We start from the raw sequence: 21,530 nt of genomic DNA, 5'->3' as shown, positions 1-21,530 counted from the left end.
TTCACATTGTCTATACACTTAGTCCAGCGATGCTCTAAACTTTTAACACTTCTAAATAACAGTTGCCATCTTTCTCCTCAAAATAGGCATCATAAAAATCTCTCTCCTATAAATTGACTTTTAAGATTTAGAAACAAGAAAAAGTCGCTGGGGCTAGATCTGATTATGAGCTGGGAAATTAATTTGAAGTGTCATTCGTGAATAGATCACTGAAATGTGAAAAGATGCGTTATCCTGATGGAAAAGCACTTTTTTTATGCAAATGCGGTCGTATTTTTTCAATTTCACTCTCTACCTTACAAATATCTAATACTCTCCTGCTATTGGTTTATCTTGTTGAATATACTAGAGAAACACGATTTTTTGATCATTTCAGAAAACAGTCGCCATGAAAGATAGAAGACAATTGAGTTATTCTTATAGCTCCTTCAAATTAATAGGATGTTGCCCCTTTTTTTCAATTATTTGATGGTTGTCTGAAAACTTTCCTAACAAAGAAACAAGACATTATACTTTTTCCAGAACAGTCACCATCACTTTTCTGGTCAATGCAACACTGTTTGTTCGTTAAGAATCAATGAGCAATAAATCACGTTTAAAACTCATTAAAAGGCTTTCTCATATAATTTTCCCAAATCATTATTCAAATAAATTAGATTTAGAAACATTTGTTCCATTCATAATAAATAATCATAAAATATTTAATTTCTATGTCTAATTCTTTGGAAACAATTCATAATGGTTATAAAAATATTTATTGAATAACATATTGCAACATTCAATGTAATTATATAAAATTCTTTCTAAAAGCTATATTACTAATAAGTAACCCGCTGGAAAATATTTCACAATTTAAAAGTAAGATATGAATATAGGAATAAAAGAAATTTTTGATTAGGAAATCTTTTTATAAAATAATGGTAACATAATTCCCATGAAGCTATAATATTCACTAGCCGATATCAATCAAATAGGGTTTTGTATAAAACTGTTTTACGAGAAGCATCACAAACTTCCTCGCATTGTGTAACGAATTATTGGAGTCTTGGATCTAAAAAAAATATCAATATATTAATATTATACTTTTTGTTTCATACAGCCTTTTCTTGTGTCATCTATTACAAAAACAAAGTGCATCACCGCGTCTGTCTGTCATTTTACTAAGCTATTGAACAAATTGTCAAAAATTTCTCATTGAGATTGAAGAAGGTTTAGGTATGTATGTATATATGTATATGTATATATATATATATATATATATATATATATATATATATATATATATATATATATAGTTGGAAAAAAAGTGAAACGTTTGGGAGCTTTCATCAAAAACGTTGCCTAATCCCTTTTAGATACAACAAAACAATGCCTGTATCTTTCTTGCAAAGTTTACTGTACCCATTCTATGTAAGTTATTATAATCTTTTACATTATATACTTTTAATGAATATCTTGAAAATGGCAATATAACGTTAACACTAATGCAGTGTATACTACACCATCAAATACTCATTAGAACATTAACAACACCTTCAGGATAAGGTGATTTGAGCAGTCCAGTTACTATCAAAATATTATCCATTGCAACTTCTTATAATAAGTACGTTTTCAGTTTCAGACAAAGGAGATTGAACCTTAAATATTTCTTAATGGTAATGGATACATGAATCAACTACTAGATTATCTCTGAGCATCATAACATAATATTACATATACTTGATTGCTAGCAATTTTACAAGTAATATTAAAACTGAAATAATTACTGACAGTGAGTAAGTGAAATTTTTGAATAAATATAATTGCAGGTCCAGTACTCAGAAACATATTGTAAATGTCATAGGGAAAGTAGATTGTTGGGAAGAATTGACTCTACTCTTTTAATAAAAGTACTGAACACACTGTTTACACTACCACTACACCAACACTCACAATTACACTATCTGGCGCGCGTTTCGATAACCAAGTTCAGTCTCTGAAGACGATAACTTGGTTATCGAAACGTGCGAATGACAGAGTAATTGTAAATTCTGGTGTAGTGGTAATGTAAACAGTGTGTTCAGTATGAATATCACAAACGATTCCATAAATTCCAACTTAGTCCTAATAAAAGTATCAGTAAATGTTGATTGTGAATAAACACGTCAAAATTTAGGGAGAGGGCTCGAAAATGCAACGTTTTATTACACCTTTTTTATTCACTTTCTTTTAAATTCAAACTATTAACCAATAGAAAGGGTGAACTAAACGAGGTACATCCTCTATTGGAAAAATGTAATTCACTTATAAGACACCAAGCGAGACTGTGCTTGGTGTGAATGTATAAAGAAATAATTTGTTAATTTTATTATTGCGCGCTTTGTTTATTGTAATTTACAGACCATAGTTAAGAACAAAGTCGTTAGTGTTGAAGAATCGAAGGTATTTTATTAGAATACAATGAATAAACTGGTACATTTTGTATACATAATCGGAAATAAAACAATAAAAGAGCCTGACCTGTTTCAAAGCAACTTCAGCACATTCTTTTATCTTTCCATGAGATTGATTGAAATCCATTGTCATCAAAATTTTAACACATTCTGAATTTCCACCAGGTTGTCCCACTCGAGAGGGAGCATTAGGAAATTTTCTAATAACTTGTGGCTCTCCTTTCATTTCAGGTAATTGAGCCAATACATATCCTAAAACAAATGAGTATATGAAAAAATGGTTATACAGCTTTATATATATATATATATATATATATATATATATATATATATATATATATTCACCTGCTATGGCTCGACATAAAAATTTGAAATCCATAGAAATGTTGGCTTGCTTGGTAAGACCTATTGCATTGAGCAATCCTCTCCCCCATTTACTAGGACCCTTTTCGTCTGAGAACTGTAAAAGGATTTGTGAAAATTTGTATAAAACTGCACCGCAATACGGCTCATCTATTTCGGCGTGTTGTAAGACTAGCATAAGAAATCCACACCATATCAGGGGCATCTTTGGTTCTGTTCCCTCACTGGAATATACTGACTAAAAAAAGACTATTTAAATGTATTCACTATCTTACCTAATTTTAACATTTATTATCCAGTCTAAGCACATATTCAATAAAATTTCAGTGTTGTTATGTTTGGAAATCAGCTGCACGAAAATTGCATTTAAAGCTAATATGCAGCCCTTATTCACGGCTAATTGTTGTAATTCTTTTTGTTTGGGTGCTAATATATTCAAAAGCTCTCCGATTTCCCGCCAGGTTGGTTGAAAATCATCAGAAACTGCAAATGAAAATTAAATTTAAGTTTATTTAGATGAAACTTTTCATAGATTTCATCCCAACTTAAATAACAGTCTGTACTAATGTTTGCTTCAAATCGACAGACAAATGTATAATAGAAGAGACATAAATTTACAGGGGGTTAACAATACACTTGATAAAGACAAAACTACACTAATCAGTATTTATTATATCCAGGATATCTTCATTATGAAATAATTAATGAGCAAGGAACAAGACTTGGAGCTGTAGTATAATAGTTTTTTTTTTCAGAAGATTTTCAATAGGTGCTAATTTTTACGATCGTTTGATATTATTCGCGTGAATTAGTAAAAGTTGAATGAATCTATTAAGAACAGAAAACCGTGACAATCTACAGTGCTCCAATTTGATAAACGGTAGTTTGTTAGTAAAGCTACTTCCATGTAGATGTACTATAAATAAGCAACTGAATTAATTATCATATGACAGATTGGCTCTTTGTGGCTATTGTATTTTGGAAGTACTTGAATGAGATTTTTAACCTTTCTCTACTCACAATAGGGTCTTAGGACCTTATCAAATAAGTACATTCTAAACAAAGATTTCTGATACAAAATGACCAATGACAAAGTCGTGTAAATTTAGCATAATTTTCTTACATAACCATATATATAGTTGTATTATGGGATGTTAGTCGGGTTTATAATTTTAGAAACAATTTTCCTACATTTAATTTATAAGTAATTTATTTTGTTAGAATATGATTAAGTTTTTAGTCCATATTTTTTATGACATAAAAAATCGATGACTCCCGACTCCAAAGATGAAAACCATGTACAAGAACTAGACTATTTAATTGAAGATTAATCGAATACTGAATAACCCTTCATCCAATACAATAAAGCTGTAAATTTAAACATCTAAAAAGAAGAACCAATATTAATCAGGAATCGAGTTGTGCGGAGACCAAAGTTCAAATTATGGTGTGAATTGTGCTGAATAATTGAATGGAAAATTTTTGTTGGTATTTTCAACTGACAGTACATTTTTATTTATATAAGTGAGGTCTTTGTGCCAAAACTAAAAAAATTATACCAAAATTATTCTAATAATAATAGGGAGATCTATTAGAGACTAGTGTGTATTCTGCAGAACTATTTATGATGTGTGTGCAACGACGGTTGAAGATAGGTGAAACAAAAGAAGAGGTACAACTGAATGGCCAGCACAATTTCAAGATCTATCTTATGGCATATTAGGATTATCTTAAATTATACAATGAATTAGTCATAAGAGAAATAATTTTCATGTTTTCTTTTAATATTGAGCTAATTTTAAATTTTAGTATACAGTATAGAGATAATTTTAGAGAACCTTTCAATTTTGATTATAAGCCTATCCTCCATAATCAGAATATTCAATGAAATAGACTAAACTGGAAGTATTAACATTTTGCTATTTTACTAGAGCTAAATATTTGAGGGTAAAAATTACTGTACCATAACACTTACCAGTATTCACAAAGTAGCTATTAATGGTAACTTCCAAAAGATCTGCAAGTATATCTAATTCCATAACTGCAGTACCTAGAGTTGTCAGTAAACTCCTGATAATCAACCCATTTCCAGGTTTATTTTCAATCCATTTTATGAAACTATTCAAAACTATCACTTTCACTTGATCTATATTCAAGCAGCACAATAGTTCTTTCAACAGCAACGACATCTCTTGTTCTGTAGTTACCATATGTTCAAGATCATTGAGTTGTCGATTTATTAACAGAAATATATCTTGTTCTTTGCGAGAAATGTTATTTTTGTTTCGATTGGCGTAAACAGAGAGTAATTTTACATTGGTTTTAACATAGATCAGTCTTTTGTTTAATGTTTCTGATGACATAGTCGATTGTTGTCCATTGCACATAGAAACTATCTTTAGAAAACTAAAAAATTATAATTCTTTATTTATTATATTATATTTATTATACATCGATTGACCATTATTGAATTTTTGACCTTTATTTCAAATGATCTGATTATACGAAATTAGAAACAGCAATTAGTGTGATTCTTACCGTAAAATTCTATAATCTATATCTAAAGGATCATTTTTGAAGATCACAGACGAATCACAGCTCATAACAAGCCAGTCTAAGACGTATTGGTAAAAGGAAGCATCTAGAATGGTCCAGTCAAAATTTTCTGCTTGTACCAATATTGATTTAGCTTGTTCACAATGGTTTTTCCTCACATTAGGTTCATTGCAAAGTTTTACAATTAAATTTATAAAGCATTGATAAACGCGTATTCTGAGTTGAATTGGAGCACTCTGCAAATTATTCAACCAGTTCGTCCAAGGAACGGCCATGAAGATGTGTCCTAAGAAAGCATGACAGTCCGGTAAGTACTGATCAATCACCTAAAAGAATTGGAATAATTTATAAAGATAAACCTAATACAGATAGTAGAATATTTACCTTTAACATAAACTCCACATCCACTACAGACGGCCAAAAGTTGTGCCAAGGAAATGTCAGAAAAGTATTATGCACAGAAATTAGAATGTGTTCTTTTACAGATTTGTGAGCATAACAGGTAACGTACCATTGCCAAATGTAACTTAAAATACTGCTGGAAGCTAAAATAAAGAATATATATGTGAAATAATAAATATGGTCATGGCATAAGTAGTTCCTTTGCCTAACAGCATTACAGCTCAATGTAGACCACATGATCTCTACAATCTGCCTCTCTTATTTCCTCATGACAACTAAATCGTTTTTGATTTCATCTAAATCCATGTAAACCCTTCTCTTATTTTTGTGTTATAAGACAGGTGCTCATGATTTTCGTTGGCATATATTCCAACTTTTAACGTGACCATCAGATTCTCTACGATTTGAAGAATTTGATGACATCTTCTCTATGTAATATATCATATTATTATATGTAATGGGTTGGTATTTATTCTAATGAATCCATAAATTTTTCTCATAACTTGCCATTTTGCCTGAATTTTTCTTTTAATTCTTCTGTGAGTGACCATATGTTATTACAGGTCTTATAATAAATTTGTTAATTCTATTATAGGTTATGTTACTCTGTGGTTTGCGAAATCCGCTTTGTATCTGTTTGCATTGTTCAGCAAGTACAGCTCAAATCTTTTGATAGATTTAATTTATTCCAAAGTGCAAAAATCATAATTTTTGTTGTTATAGTAATGTAATGAGTGTTTCCTCGACAATTTTGACTATATTCTATAACTGAGCATAATTAGTGGTAAATAACTATTTTTTGTCTTTTATAGCTATTAAATATGGATTTGATCATTAGTATGATTTTATAAATAGTATAATTTACCTGGTAATGTATGTATAACAAATGATATGCATTCTCTAAATGAATTTAGAATTTTTTGAGCGAACTGAGTATCTGCTGGTATCCATGGTAGTAATACGGATCTATCATCTGCAAGCTGTTGAATCCAAGAAGCCATATTGTCTTTAAGATTTTGCATGGAATATGGTACTAACCAAGGAGTAAACATATCCCTTATAAAGGGCCAAATTTTTTCGCACAATCTGTCACCTAATAGACCTACAACATTTTTGAAACAATATCTAGAATAGTGTATCAATTGATAAAGCAACAAAATTATTCAATTGGTTTCTATATGATAAGATGACATACCACTAATAGTTATTTGATTTTAGTTTTAATAGTTGAAAACCTACAGGTTGAGATGAAAAAATCATCTCATACTGCTTGAATTTGAATTATTGAATTTAAATATATTGTAATAGGACTAGTTAATTTGGATGAATTATTATTCAAATATTAGTATATAACCATGTTTAAATTCAATTCGTGATCAAATTGAGAACATTTTACAAATTGGTTACATGAAATTATTAATTAGATAATCTAATCTTACCTTGATGTACATTTATCATACTAACAATTATTCCATGTCCGATAATACCCATAAATAACATGTAAACATCCATGTAACTACGACATTTAGGATACAGACCGTAGATTCCGTATTGAAGACGTTCTTGTGTAAAATGCCTGGCAAGATGTTCGGCGGTTTCTAAGAGTTCTTGATGTTGGAGTATATTTTGATGTTGAGCATAATTTCGAAGTTGATCCCTACAAAATAGCTTTCAATGTACACTTTTAGAACAACGTTTATTTGAGAAAAAATAAAAAATAATACCTTAATGGAGTTTGAAGGTTCAAAACAACAGGTTGTGCTAAAAAATTTAACATGCTCATCCAAACGGAGATTGAAACAAGGTTCGTTTCGGGATTTCCGCTACTAGACTTCAAGAGTTGCATCAGAATCTCACCGTAATGTTCCGGAAATTGATATTCGAAAATCGTTAGTAAATGTTTTTCATAAAGACAATGAAGAGTTAAGGCTTCGAAAGGTGGATTGATTCCTAACGTAGTTAAAGCTTGCATCACAGACTGGATGAATTGTGATCGTTGACTTATTCTCGGAGATTTTTGACGTAACCAATTGTCTATTTCAAACTAAGAATATTTAAAGATTACAAAATGGTTTTATACGAAATTTTTTTATAAAATATTCACCTTTGAAAGAAGTGCGAATGCAACGTCGTATTTTTGCCCTATCTCCTTACAGATCGTCGAATACATTAAAAGTAAATTGGAAGTTCCAACATTACATGGAGAAAAATGAGGAGCGAGATATTCTCCCAAATTTGAGTCCTGCAATATTTTTTGTAACAATCTTGGCATCTCATATTCAACACCGCAAATATGGGACTACAAAATAAAAAATTAAATATGAGAAATAGAAATATCATTTCTCGATGAACATTTATAGAAAATAGGAAAATTCTCTACATAAACTTACTTGTCCGAGTTTTTCTAAACACATTGAAAATAGAATTTTGGTAGGTGGATACGAGTTGGTTTCTTCATTTATTAATGAAAGGATATAGTAGAAAAGTTCCACGCCAAGTTCGGCAGTTGCAGGATTACATGAAAGTTGAGATTGTAAATCTCTGTAAATAAAAAATAATTTTTGATTGAATTTATAACCTCAACAAACATTTACTACTGTTTTTAACCAGTATAAAAATCCAAACTCATTTCAAAGTTAAAAATATGATAAGTATTTCAAGTTATAATTTTTAATTTGGAATTTTTATAAGTTGTAAATGATTTTATATTTATTATTACAAATAATAAAAAATAGTTTTTAAAGTTGATGAAACTATGTGTAATGGTTAGATCACTATTCATTCAAAAGTTCAAAGAATATATCTTGAGACATTTCTTATTATCCAAATTATAGATTAAGCCTTTTATATTTCTATTCTCAAAATTAGACAAGCATATAAAATTACTTCCTTATTCTGATAAAGAAAAGTAGTAGATTTGTTCTCTTGTGTGAAAACCAACATTGTCTTCATTATTTTTTACAAAATCTCTGTAAACTCTCAGCATACAGAGACCTGAAAGCCTTTCTTCAGACATGGTTGACCTCAACTAGGTTTATACTCAACAAAGGGTGCTGAAAGCTTTTTCAATGGTTGTTGTAGTAGGATGTAAACATAAAAAAAACATAAAAACATTTTTAACATTTTTTTAAAAAGAGCTGACGTGGTTATCTATTAAATTAGCAAGTTCAAGCTGTTCGAGGTTAATTTTGTCTCTTTGGAGCTAACCATCCACATTTCTCATTTAGTAATTCCTTATAATTTTCTTAAAATCATTTTAAGCAAATTTTGTGAGATCATTTCTGTGTAAATTTGTATTTTCTTTGTATTTGGGGAACAGAATGAATGTGACAGATTTTTTTTGGAGTACAAGCTCCTTTTCATCCAGATCTTTTATGTTCCCTCTTTAATAGTTTCCAACCCTTATTTCATTTTATCCACAGTTGTCAGTTTGGAATATAGCTGAAATCGAGAACTCAACCAATACACCATTGTTCTCATAATATCTGATATATTCAAGTCTAAGTTATTTTTAATTTATAACTGTTTTATTATCGATGCGCTCTTGGAAACCCAGTTAATGCAAATTTTGTTACTTTTAGTTTTATTTTGTTTCAATAATTTAATTATTTCATAGGTGTTTCCAGATTTTCAACTTTCGTTTCGTTGAAAAGCTGATGGGGTCCAATTTAATAATAATTGTTCACCCCATTTAAGAACCTACTTTATTTCAGGCTGGATACCACTTCTTGAGGAAGAGTCTACGAACGGCGACTTAAAGATTATACCGTCATACTGTGTAATTGTGAATTTGGTGTTGTATAAATGTATGATACATTCAGTATGAATGTTGACAGTTTCAGAAATTTCTATTCAGATCTACAAATCCAAATCAAACAATATGTAACTTCTAATTATTTCCAAAAATAAACTTTCATTAGCAAAATATTTATGTAATTTTTACTTACTTAATAGTTCTCTGTATTGTAACAGAAGCAGAGCACAAGTTAGTAGAAGAAAGTTGTAATGCATTTCCCAATAACGATTCATAAGTATTCCTATTAGCCTGTATCTGATGATCAATTCTCTCATTAATTCTAGCCTCTTGCATTTCTAAGATAATCTCAGCAGCTCCGGAGCAGTAAACAGTCTGATTTCTACCTTTACAAGGTACTTTCTTCTTAACCCTATTCAGCACAGATCGGTACAATTGTGGTACCAATTCCTTATAAGCACTATCTAACGCCTTTTGTTCAGATAATTTCAAAATATGATTATGAGCGCATTGTTTTAATATCTTGAAACATTGTTCCAACGATTTGAACATTTCGTCTTTGTTACCGAATTCAACGTTGGGTACTACAGGAACTGAAAGGGTTATGCTTGGAGCCGGTTTGGGTTTGTCATAAGAAGCAAGACGTCGCAGTATTCTTTCTATAGGGTCTTCGCTTTCTACTCTACTTCCAGCATTCAGTAACGGTTTGTTTACGTTGGTTTTTTCACGAAAATTATTCACGCGCCAAATACGAATGTGGTTTTGTTGTTCTTGATTCAGTTGATCTATGTCGAGGAATTCTATCCATGGTAACTAGTAATTAGAAAAATATGTATTAGTCTCATGATATGAGATAGTGCAACAAAAAAGTAAATGGATTGTTCAGTTTTATATATTTTGTGTGTTTCAAGACAATGGTGTAAAAACTTCGGAGAAAATCTGAAAATTTAAATAGCAAATTCAACAAATAATGAAGAAAACAGTTCAAAAATATTTGCTTTTTTTTAGGTCGAGTTTGTTAAGCTTAAAACTTTTGATTTTAATAAAGTCTTCTTATAGAATAGCCCCATTGGTATTTTGAAATTAGTACTGTTTTTGTGAATATTCTATATAGCATAAACAAAGGAAATGAGTAATTCTGTTCTTTTGAAATAGTGACAATGCAAATTGTCTCACTAGAGATTCACTAAGATTTAAGTTGTGGATGAACAGACAAAAGTGAAATTTATAGCATTCATCACACTAACCATAGGCAATGCCACAATTGTTTTAGTGTATGTAATTTAGTTGATAAAATGTAAAAATTATAATATAAATTGAGTTATTTAACTTTGGAATAACTGGAAAACTTGATGCAATTCCTTGATATATTATGTGATATTGATACCAGATTTTGTACACCTGATATAAAATATATCAATATATTCTTAGATAAACTAAAGTAAATTCATTCAGTTGTGGTAATATTAATATGAGGGAAATTAGTCATTGGTGAAATATGATCCAATAATTGTTCAATAATTGCAGTTCAGACAGCATAACTTTCCAGTCTCTAATTAACACACAAGTTAATTTTTTTAAGCTTATTTTTTCCACATAGCACAAATTTGAATCAGAAATTTAAATCTAATACATCGTTCGAACAAACTTCCAACAGTGATTACATAGATTTAAAATGAAGCAAAAATTTATTTACCATTTCTCCTTGCATTATCCTAACCAAAAATTTAGATTCGTATTGTGGCGGTAGGTTTAATAAAAATACGTTATTTTCTTGAAGTCTCGGTTCTTCCAACCACAATGAAAAAGCTTTAAAGATACCATGTGTTTTCTCATAAAAAATGTTTTTATTCAAATCCGTATTGTCTTCATCTTTAACGTCTATCTTATTTCTGAAATAATCAACAGTTTCTTGTAATCTCCTTTTTATCTTTTTGAAGAAGGTGAAGTTCACCAAACCATCAAAGAACTTCTCCCCCACACAAGATTTTTCTACAATACTTGGATTTGGAATTCGTGCTAGGTATAGACAAAAGAATTTCTGCCAAAGAAGCGGTAATAGCGGATGATCTAATGGGGTATCTAGAGCTTGTTGAGCCCAACGGTAAATACACAAATATCCTGAAGTGAATGATGGTAGTTTTAAAGAGCTTGATGCTTTCTAAAAAAATATAAAAATATACATTATTCCATTTGAAAGAGAACAAATGTTAATAGGAGAACAAATTATTCCAGAGAGCAACTGAATCAATAATGACTATATAACAGACCATATTTTCGGCGATAAGTACAATTTATTTTGATTGTGAATAATCGAGATTTAAAAAGTTGATTCAACTGATCCAGCTAAGCAAGGGCAAAATTCGTAAGATCACTGGACATCTAACTGGACACAGTCATCTAAGACACCATCTCCATTCTGTAGACATCACAGACGATCCAGAATGCCCCATGAGGGAGGAAGAGACTGAAGACCACTTCCTCACTTAGTTCCCAGCGTACATTTGCCAAGTTTACTTAGGCAAGCCTTACAGTTTGCCTAGTGACGTTGGAAAGTTCAAGCTAAGGTGCCTAATTAGCTTTTCAAAGAACATCAGTCTAGTATGAAGTGTGGCACGACGGGACTATCAGAAGGCCTATGTATGCAATGGTTTATGACGTTATAACTATATAAGATGTTTCATTACTAAATACTCAAAGAAACTATGTAATATGACATTTCATATATATACTTTGAATTAAATAGTTAACAACAATTTTATCCATGGAAAATTATTCAATTCACCTTAATGGCCTGATCGACGTTTACTTTTCCTTTCTGTTTACTTAATTGTATTAATATATTGTTCCAAAGTCCTGTTCTGTGTTCTCGTTCTTCATGCTCGACTGAAATGACAATATAAGCTAGCCAAGTGTAAGTTGAAAGAGAGTTTGATATCAAGCTAGTACTTGAATTATTGCTAGATACCCATTTGAATAACGAACTTATTGTACCAGTGTTTTCTTGTGGTGTTCCACTCTGAAAATAATAAGAAAAAAATAATTCTAATATTTTGAGTATATATTATGATTCAATTGAATTCAACTGATTTTAAGAAAATTATAAAGATGGTGAAATAAAATCTACACAACAGATTGGGTAGAATTAGAAGAAGTAATCGTTGTACACATGGATCAAAATTTAGAATGATGAAATATTTTTTATGTATCGGCTTATTAAAGAAAATTTTTAAAAACATACAACAGTATACAAATTTAATCAGGTTAACATAGTCAGGTGATTTGAGAATTTCCACCAGGGTGGTTGAGTGTCCAACTCTTTTATTATAGGTGAGTGCTGCTGATATTCAATGGACAATTTTTTATGGATAAAGCTTTGTTACAGTAAAAGCACAGGTGGGTCTGATGCCTTAGAGACTTTATTATTGTCAAGTTTACTCAGTCACATCGACAATGGAGATATATAGATATCAAACTTCTCGTTTTATTGGATAAATCAAACCATAGCAAAAATTTACAAGTTATTTACCTGGGATTGAGTTCTCAATATATCAAAAACAGCATCTACTGCATCCCAATGTTGGAACGCCGTCCTTATAATAACATCCAAAAGATACATTATTCCCATGTCCTTATTCCATCCAGGTATGGAAATCAACGAGTTACACCATAACCTTACTAAACATCTTGGGCTTTCCAAGTTATAGTAACCAAAATTCATGATTTGGGTTTCCACCATATTACCGAATTGCTGTAAAACCGTGTTTTGCGCATACACTAAGCTTTTAGCCATTGAAATGTACCCCCTGTCAGCGTTGAGTATATTCATCAAAATTTCTTGGAATTTTTCTAAATTTATAATGCATTCTTGTGAATTTATAAATAACGGTACGATAACGTAAAGAACGAAGAGTACTGCTTCATGTTTTTGTTGAGATTGAAGATAAAGCAGTAACGGAAGTCCCTTTGTACAAATTAGAGGTACCATATGACCCAAGGAAGTCATTAAAAGCGTTACAAAGATAGCTAAGCAGTTTTGTTCTCTTACACCTGTAAATATATTTCAATAATCAAATCTCAATGTCTGTAAAATAGTATGTGGAGGAGATGAAAAGCTATTATGATATTCCATAAATATTTTCTAAGAGGCAGAAGACTATGAGTAGACATTATTTTTTTATTGTAATTAGCACTACCTTTCATTAGTACATCATAACGTTCCATCTCCGGAACTTTACCGATTTCTTCAAAAGCTTTATCGCTTATGTGCAGTTTGAGCCTCAAAATAGTTTGCCATGACCAATTTTCTATTGCTGGTTCTTTAAGAAAGGCTTGCACAACCAAAATCGCTACGTCACAATGGATTTCATAAGGGATTGCATCCCAGTTTAATCTAGCAAGTATCATTCTTGATACTTTGTTTTCAAAACTTGAAGTCGGATTGTTTAGTAACAATCTAAAAATAGATATTTTTTAGAGCTATTTAAAATACATTTTTTTTTCAGAGCTATTTGAAAAAGTCGCGAATATTAACCTTGATATCATATCCAAATCATTTTCAGTGATTTTCCAAACAGATAAGGGTAATTCTTCATAGAGATATAAGGAGAAAGGTCCTATTTTATCAATGTTATCCTTCACTTCTTTCAAAATATTAGACAGTAAGTGAGGATATTTTGAAGTAATATGAGTAAGTAAAATGCGTGTCGATTTTGAACAGTTTTCTTGTGTTGATTCACTTATGAAACCAACCTACAAAATTAATTGTTAATATGTTTGAATAAAACCTATTATCATAATCTTACTTTTAATAAGTCTAAAGTAGCGGAGAAAATGAAATCCATATCAGTGCTGTTTCTAGCTAGAGCCATATTAGCAAAAGTATTTAATAAATAATATACCTCAGCGTCTTCTAAGCTGCTTAGTTTTTCATCAAATTGCCCCCTTAACTCAGTCTCCCATATTTTCTCATTATAATTATCAATAATGAGTGGATTTAAAATATCTTTAGCTTGTGTATCAACTGTATGCAAAAAATAAAATATTTTCCATAATGTTTTCAAAGATACCATGTTGTATGGGATAACTGCTAAAAATTGCCATGCACCTAATTTTTGGGAAGAGTAGAGATAGTATATGGCACGAAGGAAGAAAGAATCGTATTCTACTTGAAGACGTTCCAACATGGCTTGATCATCTATTCGTTGAACCTGTACATAAATATTTTATTAATTATACTATAACATTTACAAAAATAGCATCAAATGATCCATAAATGGTATAAGAAATAATATCTATTAAAGTGCTATTATCAAAGCACATCAGAAGAGACAATAGATATGTTACACTCACTACAAATAGAAGACAAGGCACAGTGTGACCTATCAGGACAGAAAAGAATAGATTTTTTTAGAATTACAAAAAAAGCAAACATATGGCACCAAAATACCATCTACCTATTTGACTAATATCTATAAGGAAGAATAATAGGGTTTAATATTTAGATTTCACAGAGATGGTACACAAAACTTCTCAATATCCCATAAGGAATGTGACAGAATTTGTCCAAAGAGGGGAGACCTCATTCGTAAACAGATTTTTATTGTATCTGACAATGAAGCAGCTATAAAAGCTACAAATTGACCTGTCACTGTTTGTGATCAACTAGCCAATCAGCTAGGAAAATGAAACTTAGGACAACACTCAACAATCGCAGGAAGTCTATTGTAGAACAACAGCATAATATACCCCACTATTATTGATTAAAATAGCTTGGAACCCAAGATCCTTTCTTTGATTTTCATAAGATAAATATAATCAGGATTTTAGAAGAACCAAACATTCACAAACGATCTCAACAAATCAAAGTAGCTGTAAGGCGCCTAAAAAAGTATACAAATAAAATGAGAAATTAGAAAGAGATATTGACAATTGGTTGCTCACAAAAAGGGTAGTATCTGACTGGAAAAACCTACGAAAAGACGTTAATTGAAAAAGTTCTCTTGGCTTCAGGTATTATTAGTATCTCAAAATTTTCTACTCAACTTATTTAACCATTATTGTGCCTAGAATGGATACCATATACCATCTATTTCATAAAGTTCTAGATATGGTCACAAAAAGAAATCAAGGTGACAAAAATGACTCAAAGTGGAATTCATAACCATAAAGTGATTATTCTAATTATAAGTTGTTTTATTTGTTTGGTAAAGTTTTGACAACAAATATTGTTTTACTATACAAGTCCGTTAATATAATTTATTATTTTGTATAGTCTCTAATTTGAAAAAATATATATTCACTTATAAAATAATTTCAGATAGTAGATTGTCGTTTGCACTCTACACTTATATCTAGAAGAAATTTTGTACAAGATTCTGCATCTTATTGTTCTGTTTCCAGAATAACTAGACTTCGTCAAAAGGAGGCATTTTTGGGGGGGGGGGTTTAGTTCTGCTCCTTCGAGATACTTGAGCCTTTTGATAAAACTGATAGGACATTCGCAAAGTCTACTTTGCTGTCTCTATGGCTTCTTCCAGTAATAGTGTGATTCTGATTGTTTAGCCATCCATTCATTTGTTATTGATGTTGCATCTCATGGGACCTCAGTAGGTCTCTGGTCCAAAATAGTCTTTTTTGGCAAGGTTGTCTACTACCTCAGTGCCTGATAGTCACATTAAGTCACATACCTGTTAACTAGTGTTTTTAGAATTTATTCACAATCCCACGCGAGCTAGGACGTGCACTCACTAGCCTTCAGGACCTTCAAGGTAACTTGACTACCGGAGTGAATGTGAATGTGCTTTTTAGAGATTTATATCGAAACATTCCTGAGCATAAATGTTTATTACTACTGATTCCACTTGAAAAAGAGTAATTGATTTTCTCAGTGGTATGAGAGCTTATATTTTGGTCCAAAAATGCCCACTCCAGTTACTTGTGCTAGCTTTAAACCATCTATATACCTTGGAGATGCATTCTGAGCTTGCAGAAGCATTTTATTGACCCATGATTGGCAATCATTGATAACTAATTCAAATGAGATATCTGTGTCCGTCATGCTATGCATTTGGTCCATTAGTTTTCAAACCTTATCAATTCTAGAATTCTAAGGTGACCTGTTGGACTCCCTGACATTAATTTTTCTGTTTGGATTAGCCTGCGGGGGAAGGAATGTCTCTTTTCTCATTTTAAGGTGAAGGGGAGGCAGGATAAATAGTTTTATAGAGATTATCACTATAATTAATTATCATGTCATTGTTAAAATTTTGAAACTCATTACTTGTTCTCAATTAAACATATCAAAATTCATATTTGCCAATATTTTGTAAAAGCTGGCAAGTTAGATAATGATTTGAGGGAGATACTATTCAAATATCAATATTACAATATTCAACAATATATTTTTCTTGCAATATTTGACATCACTTACCTTTAAAAACTGTTCCCACTGATCTGTGGCATATTGCACAACATGACGGATGAACCTACTCAATCTTTTAGAAAATTGGTTGTATCTAGGTTGATCGTAAGTTTGAATACCTTTGTGTAATATTCTTAATACAACTGTAGAAAAAGCAAGATACCTTAAAATATGGTTTTCCGTTATAGCTTCTGAGTCATAAGTATCCTGAAATGTTTAGTAGTTAAACATAAAATTGTTACATGGACAAACTCTCACCTTGAGATTTTTTTGTCTTATAATCAATATATTCCTGAATAAATCATCTAAAGGCAGTTGATTTAGCAATGCCACTAGATCGTTTTCTTTAAGCTGCTGTATAGGAGAATCATCATCTTCTTCCCCATCAGAATCTACCATTACCCAATAAGCTTCAGCTGCCGTTTCATTTTTATGAGTCAGATCTTCCAGAAAAGTTTCCCTGCTGTGAACTGGCGTCAAAACGGCCGCGAGTATAGTGAGAACGTGGTTTATTTGAAAATTTGCAAATGGAGAGTTACAACTGTTAATTTCTACTGGACTTTGAATAAATGAAGATGCCCATTGTCCAACTCCAGCAGGACATCTGAAAATTCACATAATTCGGAGATTTGATTGAGTTTTTACAAATAATTATTACCTTAGCACATGGTTTAATATAAAAAGGTGATCTTGATATGTGGCTACTCTCAAAAGAACAGCTACTAATTGAGACAACCATAACCTTGTTTCATTAAGGAATTGTAATTCTCTTATCAATTTCCTTTGAAATGAAAATAATATTGATATGCAAATTCTTAATTCACCAAAATAAGGTTTTAAATGTGCTGGTTCTTCTTGAACTGTCAGTGCTACTGGTGCTGTTCTAGGAAGTTGCATAATATTTATACAATTTAATAGAACACCTTGAAGATACAATTCTATCTGCAATAAAAAGATTAAATTAACTCTAAATCAGTTTTATTCCTATAAACCACTTACCTGTAGTCTCAAATCTTCTGCCGAATATGAATAAAGAGTATGGTTTTCATAGGTTAAGTCTTGAACATTACCTAGAATTCTTACTATACTCTGAAAAACAGATCTGTGGAATATACTTTTATTATAAGTATGTGATGCAGATACTGTATTGCCATCTTGGCATTCACCTTTACGCATCACAGTTGCTGATTCAATTGTCCAAAGTTCATTTTGTAGTGACTTATATTCTCTTCTAATTTGTTCTAGCTCTAAAGTATTTCCAGTGATTTTTTCTTGAACTCTCAAATAGTTAATTAGTAATTCATAAAGTGGATGCTGTTTCATAGCTGAACCTTTTAAAAAACATAGAATCATAAGTTTCCAACTTTTTCTAGATCTTCAATAATCTCCTCACCTTTTAATTCTGCACTGACAAATTGATTAATGAAATCGTCTAGTATTTCCAATTCACGGTTATAATAAAGAGCACTCAATTGAGATTCTGTATATGGTTTTATTTCTGCATGAATTGTTGCTTCATCTGATTTGATCTTAGATATAGGACTGTAACTATCCACTAGTTTTGTTTCTGTCAATTTTATATCACTAGCTATTTTTTTATTTTCACTTAATATCTTTTGTAATTCTGAATTTTCAATGTCATTGGATAAATCTATATAAAAAACCATCATAAGAGCATATATATAAGCGTTTTTGTAGTGAAATTGTAGCAAAATTAAACACCAAAATGTATGAATGAATTAATTAGTTCTAAACCTCGTTGTTTCTTCTTATTTGATTCAATGTTGTTTAAAATGAGCAACGACATTTAAAACGCCGTAATTCCTAACTAATCAGTTCCATGACAATAAATACATTGGGTTTCAAAAGCTAGGAAATATATTAGAATTAGTACACTTTGGTGTGTAATGTTGCCAAAATCTCCCACATTAGAGCAGCAGAGCAGAGGCGTATAGGAGAGCCCAAAATATGATGATTGGAGGCAATTTGGATCCATGAGGAGTTATAGGTCAAAATAGGTCCCAAAATTTAAAAAAATTGGAACCCTTCAACTTAAAAATACCAAATTTGGTACATTGTTTGAAACTCTTAAGGGCAATAAGTAGTAGTAAGTAGAAGATGATGGAACTATTCTGGGGGATTAGTGGTGACCTAACAAAATTTTTTCATTCAGATGTTTTTCAACATCTGTTGAATATTGATGTTGAATATTTTCATACCATAATTCTAAAATTTTTCTACTCTTGAAATTTTTCATAAAGGTTGTCACTCGAATAAACAAAAACATGTTTTCAACAATATTTATTAAAAAATTACAAAAGTTTCAAGAGTTGGCTATGAATTTATACATTAAATTTGACAATTCGCATTTCAGTTCTTCTAATAATTAAATTGTTATATCGGTGTAAAATTTTGCAATTTCTTCCTGACAGAGAAACATTTTCTAGTTTTGCAATTTTAACAGCAACAAGAATCAGCATATTCCATATTTATGTCACATATTATTTTGAATATTGATTATTGCAAGTTTACAATTTTTTAAGAAAACACCACAATCCCAAAACTAAACTACTCATAAGCTAATTAGCAAATATTAATGTCATATCTTCAACTAACTTAATTATAATCTATCAGTTGAGTTTAGTGAATTGTCACACTAAAATATATTCAAGTATTTCATTAGATTTGATTTGTTTTAAGCTTATAATTGTTTTTAGTGATTAACTTTAAAGTTAAAGAACAGAAAGAAACAAAAATACATAACAATTGTTTTTTCACAAATAATTAAAAAAATTTCATTAGACTCGATGTAACATGTACCTCCTCTTCTTTTGAGGCTAATTGATGATGGTACTAATTAAAATACAGAACAGTAGGGTGGAAGGGTGGTAGGTGGAATGAGAATCCAGTAAAACAGTTGAGTTTATTACCTATAATGAATTTATTGCAGAGTTCTATTGAAATTTACACTGATAGATTTATATTAAGTTGATTAACGATTGACCATTGATATTGTCATGTTCTGTAAAAATTTTTCCAGTATTGTGTATAAACTTAGTTAGTAACCACAAAATGTAGGTGTTCTTACCCAAATATGGAGTTTCTTTATTAGTTTTTCCACACTTTGAATCTTCTGTATTAATATTTAGAAATTCTTGTGTCTGTTTAACAATGTTTTGGACATTAACATCTTTCTGGGTACTAAAAACTGTATCATTATTGACTTCAGGTTGTTTCATTTCTTCCAAAGATGATGTAGTACATTCAATAACAGGAATTTCTTCTACTTTACTAGTAGACAAGGCTTCATAGAAATCCTGTTCAGTTTTAAAATTATGCTGAGAATTTTCATTTTTTTCTTTATTTTTCTTCTTCTTCTAAAAAAGTGAACAAATTATGCGAAAGTTATTTTATAATAACATTAACTAGGTGTCTATATAAAAATAGAACGATTATTCGGGGATTTACATATTTGTCTCTACAATGAAAGATCTCCGGAGATTATAACTAGAAATAATAAAAAGTAGGTATGTATTTATTTTTTCAACATATAATTCTAATATATTGATATTTGAATTATTACGAATTATATTAAAGAATGTGATGTATCTCATTATCAAATTTGTCAAACTATGTAATCAGCTGAAATATCATACCTTTGTTTGTACTTTTTCCTTAGCTAATTCCATTATTTATAAACAAATTTCATCGAGTAGTTGTATAATGATGTTAGGTTAGGTTAATGGAGACCTAATTAAAAAAAAACAATAATTTATAAATATAGGTATTTCTCTTAACCATTACTTATACCCATGAACCAAAACTGATCAAAACATTTATATTCTAAGAACTAATAATCAAAACACACAAATGTCATTGTCAAAAATACAAGGTTCAGAAAATAGAAGGACAGGTATAAATATTGACATCTAAAATTAATCTCTTGCCTCTACCCTTACTAGTCTTACCTTGGACTATACTTTCATGAATGCTTACTATATTCATTAAAAGATGGCAGTGTGCAAACCAAATTTGGTATATTGAAATAAGCTTTGGTTAGGGAAGGGAGAAGGATATTAGATTTAAATCAATACAATTACAGTTATCATGGACCACAGATTACGATAATGTTATTTGTTCTAACCAAATTGGCGTCGATTGGGGGTCTAACTTCAACTACTAATATGATATCCTTCATAAAATATAGGCAAATTTGAATTTTATTCGAGGCGCGTAATTTGAATTATTTGAAAGTAGTTCATTCATACTACTACCTGAAAACTAATGAGTTTCCAAATTTATGTTTTTGTTTATGATATTTCCCAAAATGGCATATTTTCAAAATCAATATCACAAAAGATGAAACTTTGAAAACTATAATGAAAAAAAATTCATTTGGAAATTTATTGGTTAGGAGAAAAATATTAAGTTACTCAAGTAAAATGTAGTCATAAATGCTTTTGAAAGCAATCGAATAAGTAATCATTCAATTCTAATAATAATCTAAATTTAACATGTGTATTTATTAATAAGATGAAAATAAAACTTGGAGAAAATATATATTTAATTAAAAAATATTGCATACAAAAAATAGCTAATA

At 30.4% G+C, this 21,530-nt stretch overlaps 1 protein-coding gene across 3 annotated transcripts; it reads right to left on the bottom strand.

Moving 5' to 3' along the window:
* Positions 1-738: 738 nt before the first annotated feature.
* Positions 739-20,817, bottom strand: LOC130891394 (ectopic P granules protein 5 homolog). Of its 3 annotated transcripts, none has more exons than XM_057796113.1 (26): positions 20,587-20,817; positions 20,019-20,307; positions 18,324-18,581; positions 17,930-18,261; positions 17,589-17,872; positions 17,189-17,534; positions 16,940-17,137; positions 14,313-14,717; positions 14,042-14,259; positions 13,704-13,963; positions 13,037-13,557; positions 12,293-12,526; positions 11,204-11,668; positions 9,701-10,320; positions 8,144-8,294; positions 7,858-8,052; positions 7,478-7,797; positions 7,193-7,410; positions 6,619-6,855; positions 5,736-5,896; positions 5,334-5,677; positions 4,771-5,201; positions 3,071-3,278; positions 2,778-3,019; positions 2,500-2,684; positions 739-1,051 (listed from the first exon to the last, which is right to left on the bottom strand). In XM_057796113.1, exons 1-26 carry the CDS (start codon positions 20,617-20,619, stop codon positions 953-955), a joined length of 7,254 nt encoding a protein of 2,417 aa, XP_057652096.1. In that variant the 5' UTR covers positions 20,620-20,817; the 3' UTR covers positions 739-952. The 3 variants fall into 3 exon arrangements, with proteins under 3 accessions (XP_057652096.1, XP_057652097.1, XP_057652098.1); XM_057796114.1 differs by having other exon boundaries at positions 13,746-13,963; positions 20,587-20,811; XM_057796115.1 differs by having other exon boundaries at positions 13,746-13,963; positions 20,019-20,304; positions 20,587-20,811.
* Positions 20,818-21,530: the final 713 nt, after the last annotated feature.

The sequence above is a fragment of the Diorhabda carinulata genome, chromosome 3 (assembly GCF_026250575.1).
Source record: "Diorhabda carinulata isolate Delta chromosome 3, icDioCari1.1, whole genome shotgun sequence".
NCBI lineage: Eukaryota > Metazoa > Arthropoda > Insecta > Coleoptera > Chrysomelidae > Diorhabda > Diorhabda carinulata.
Note: the sequence above shows the minus strand (reverse complement) of the source record. Positions and strands in the feature narration are given on the sequence as shown.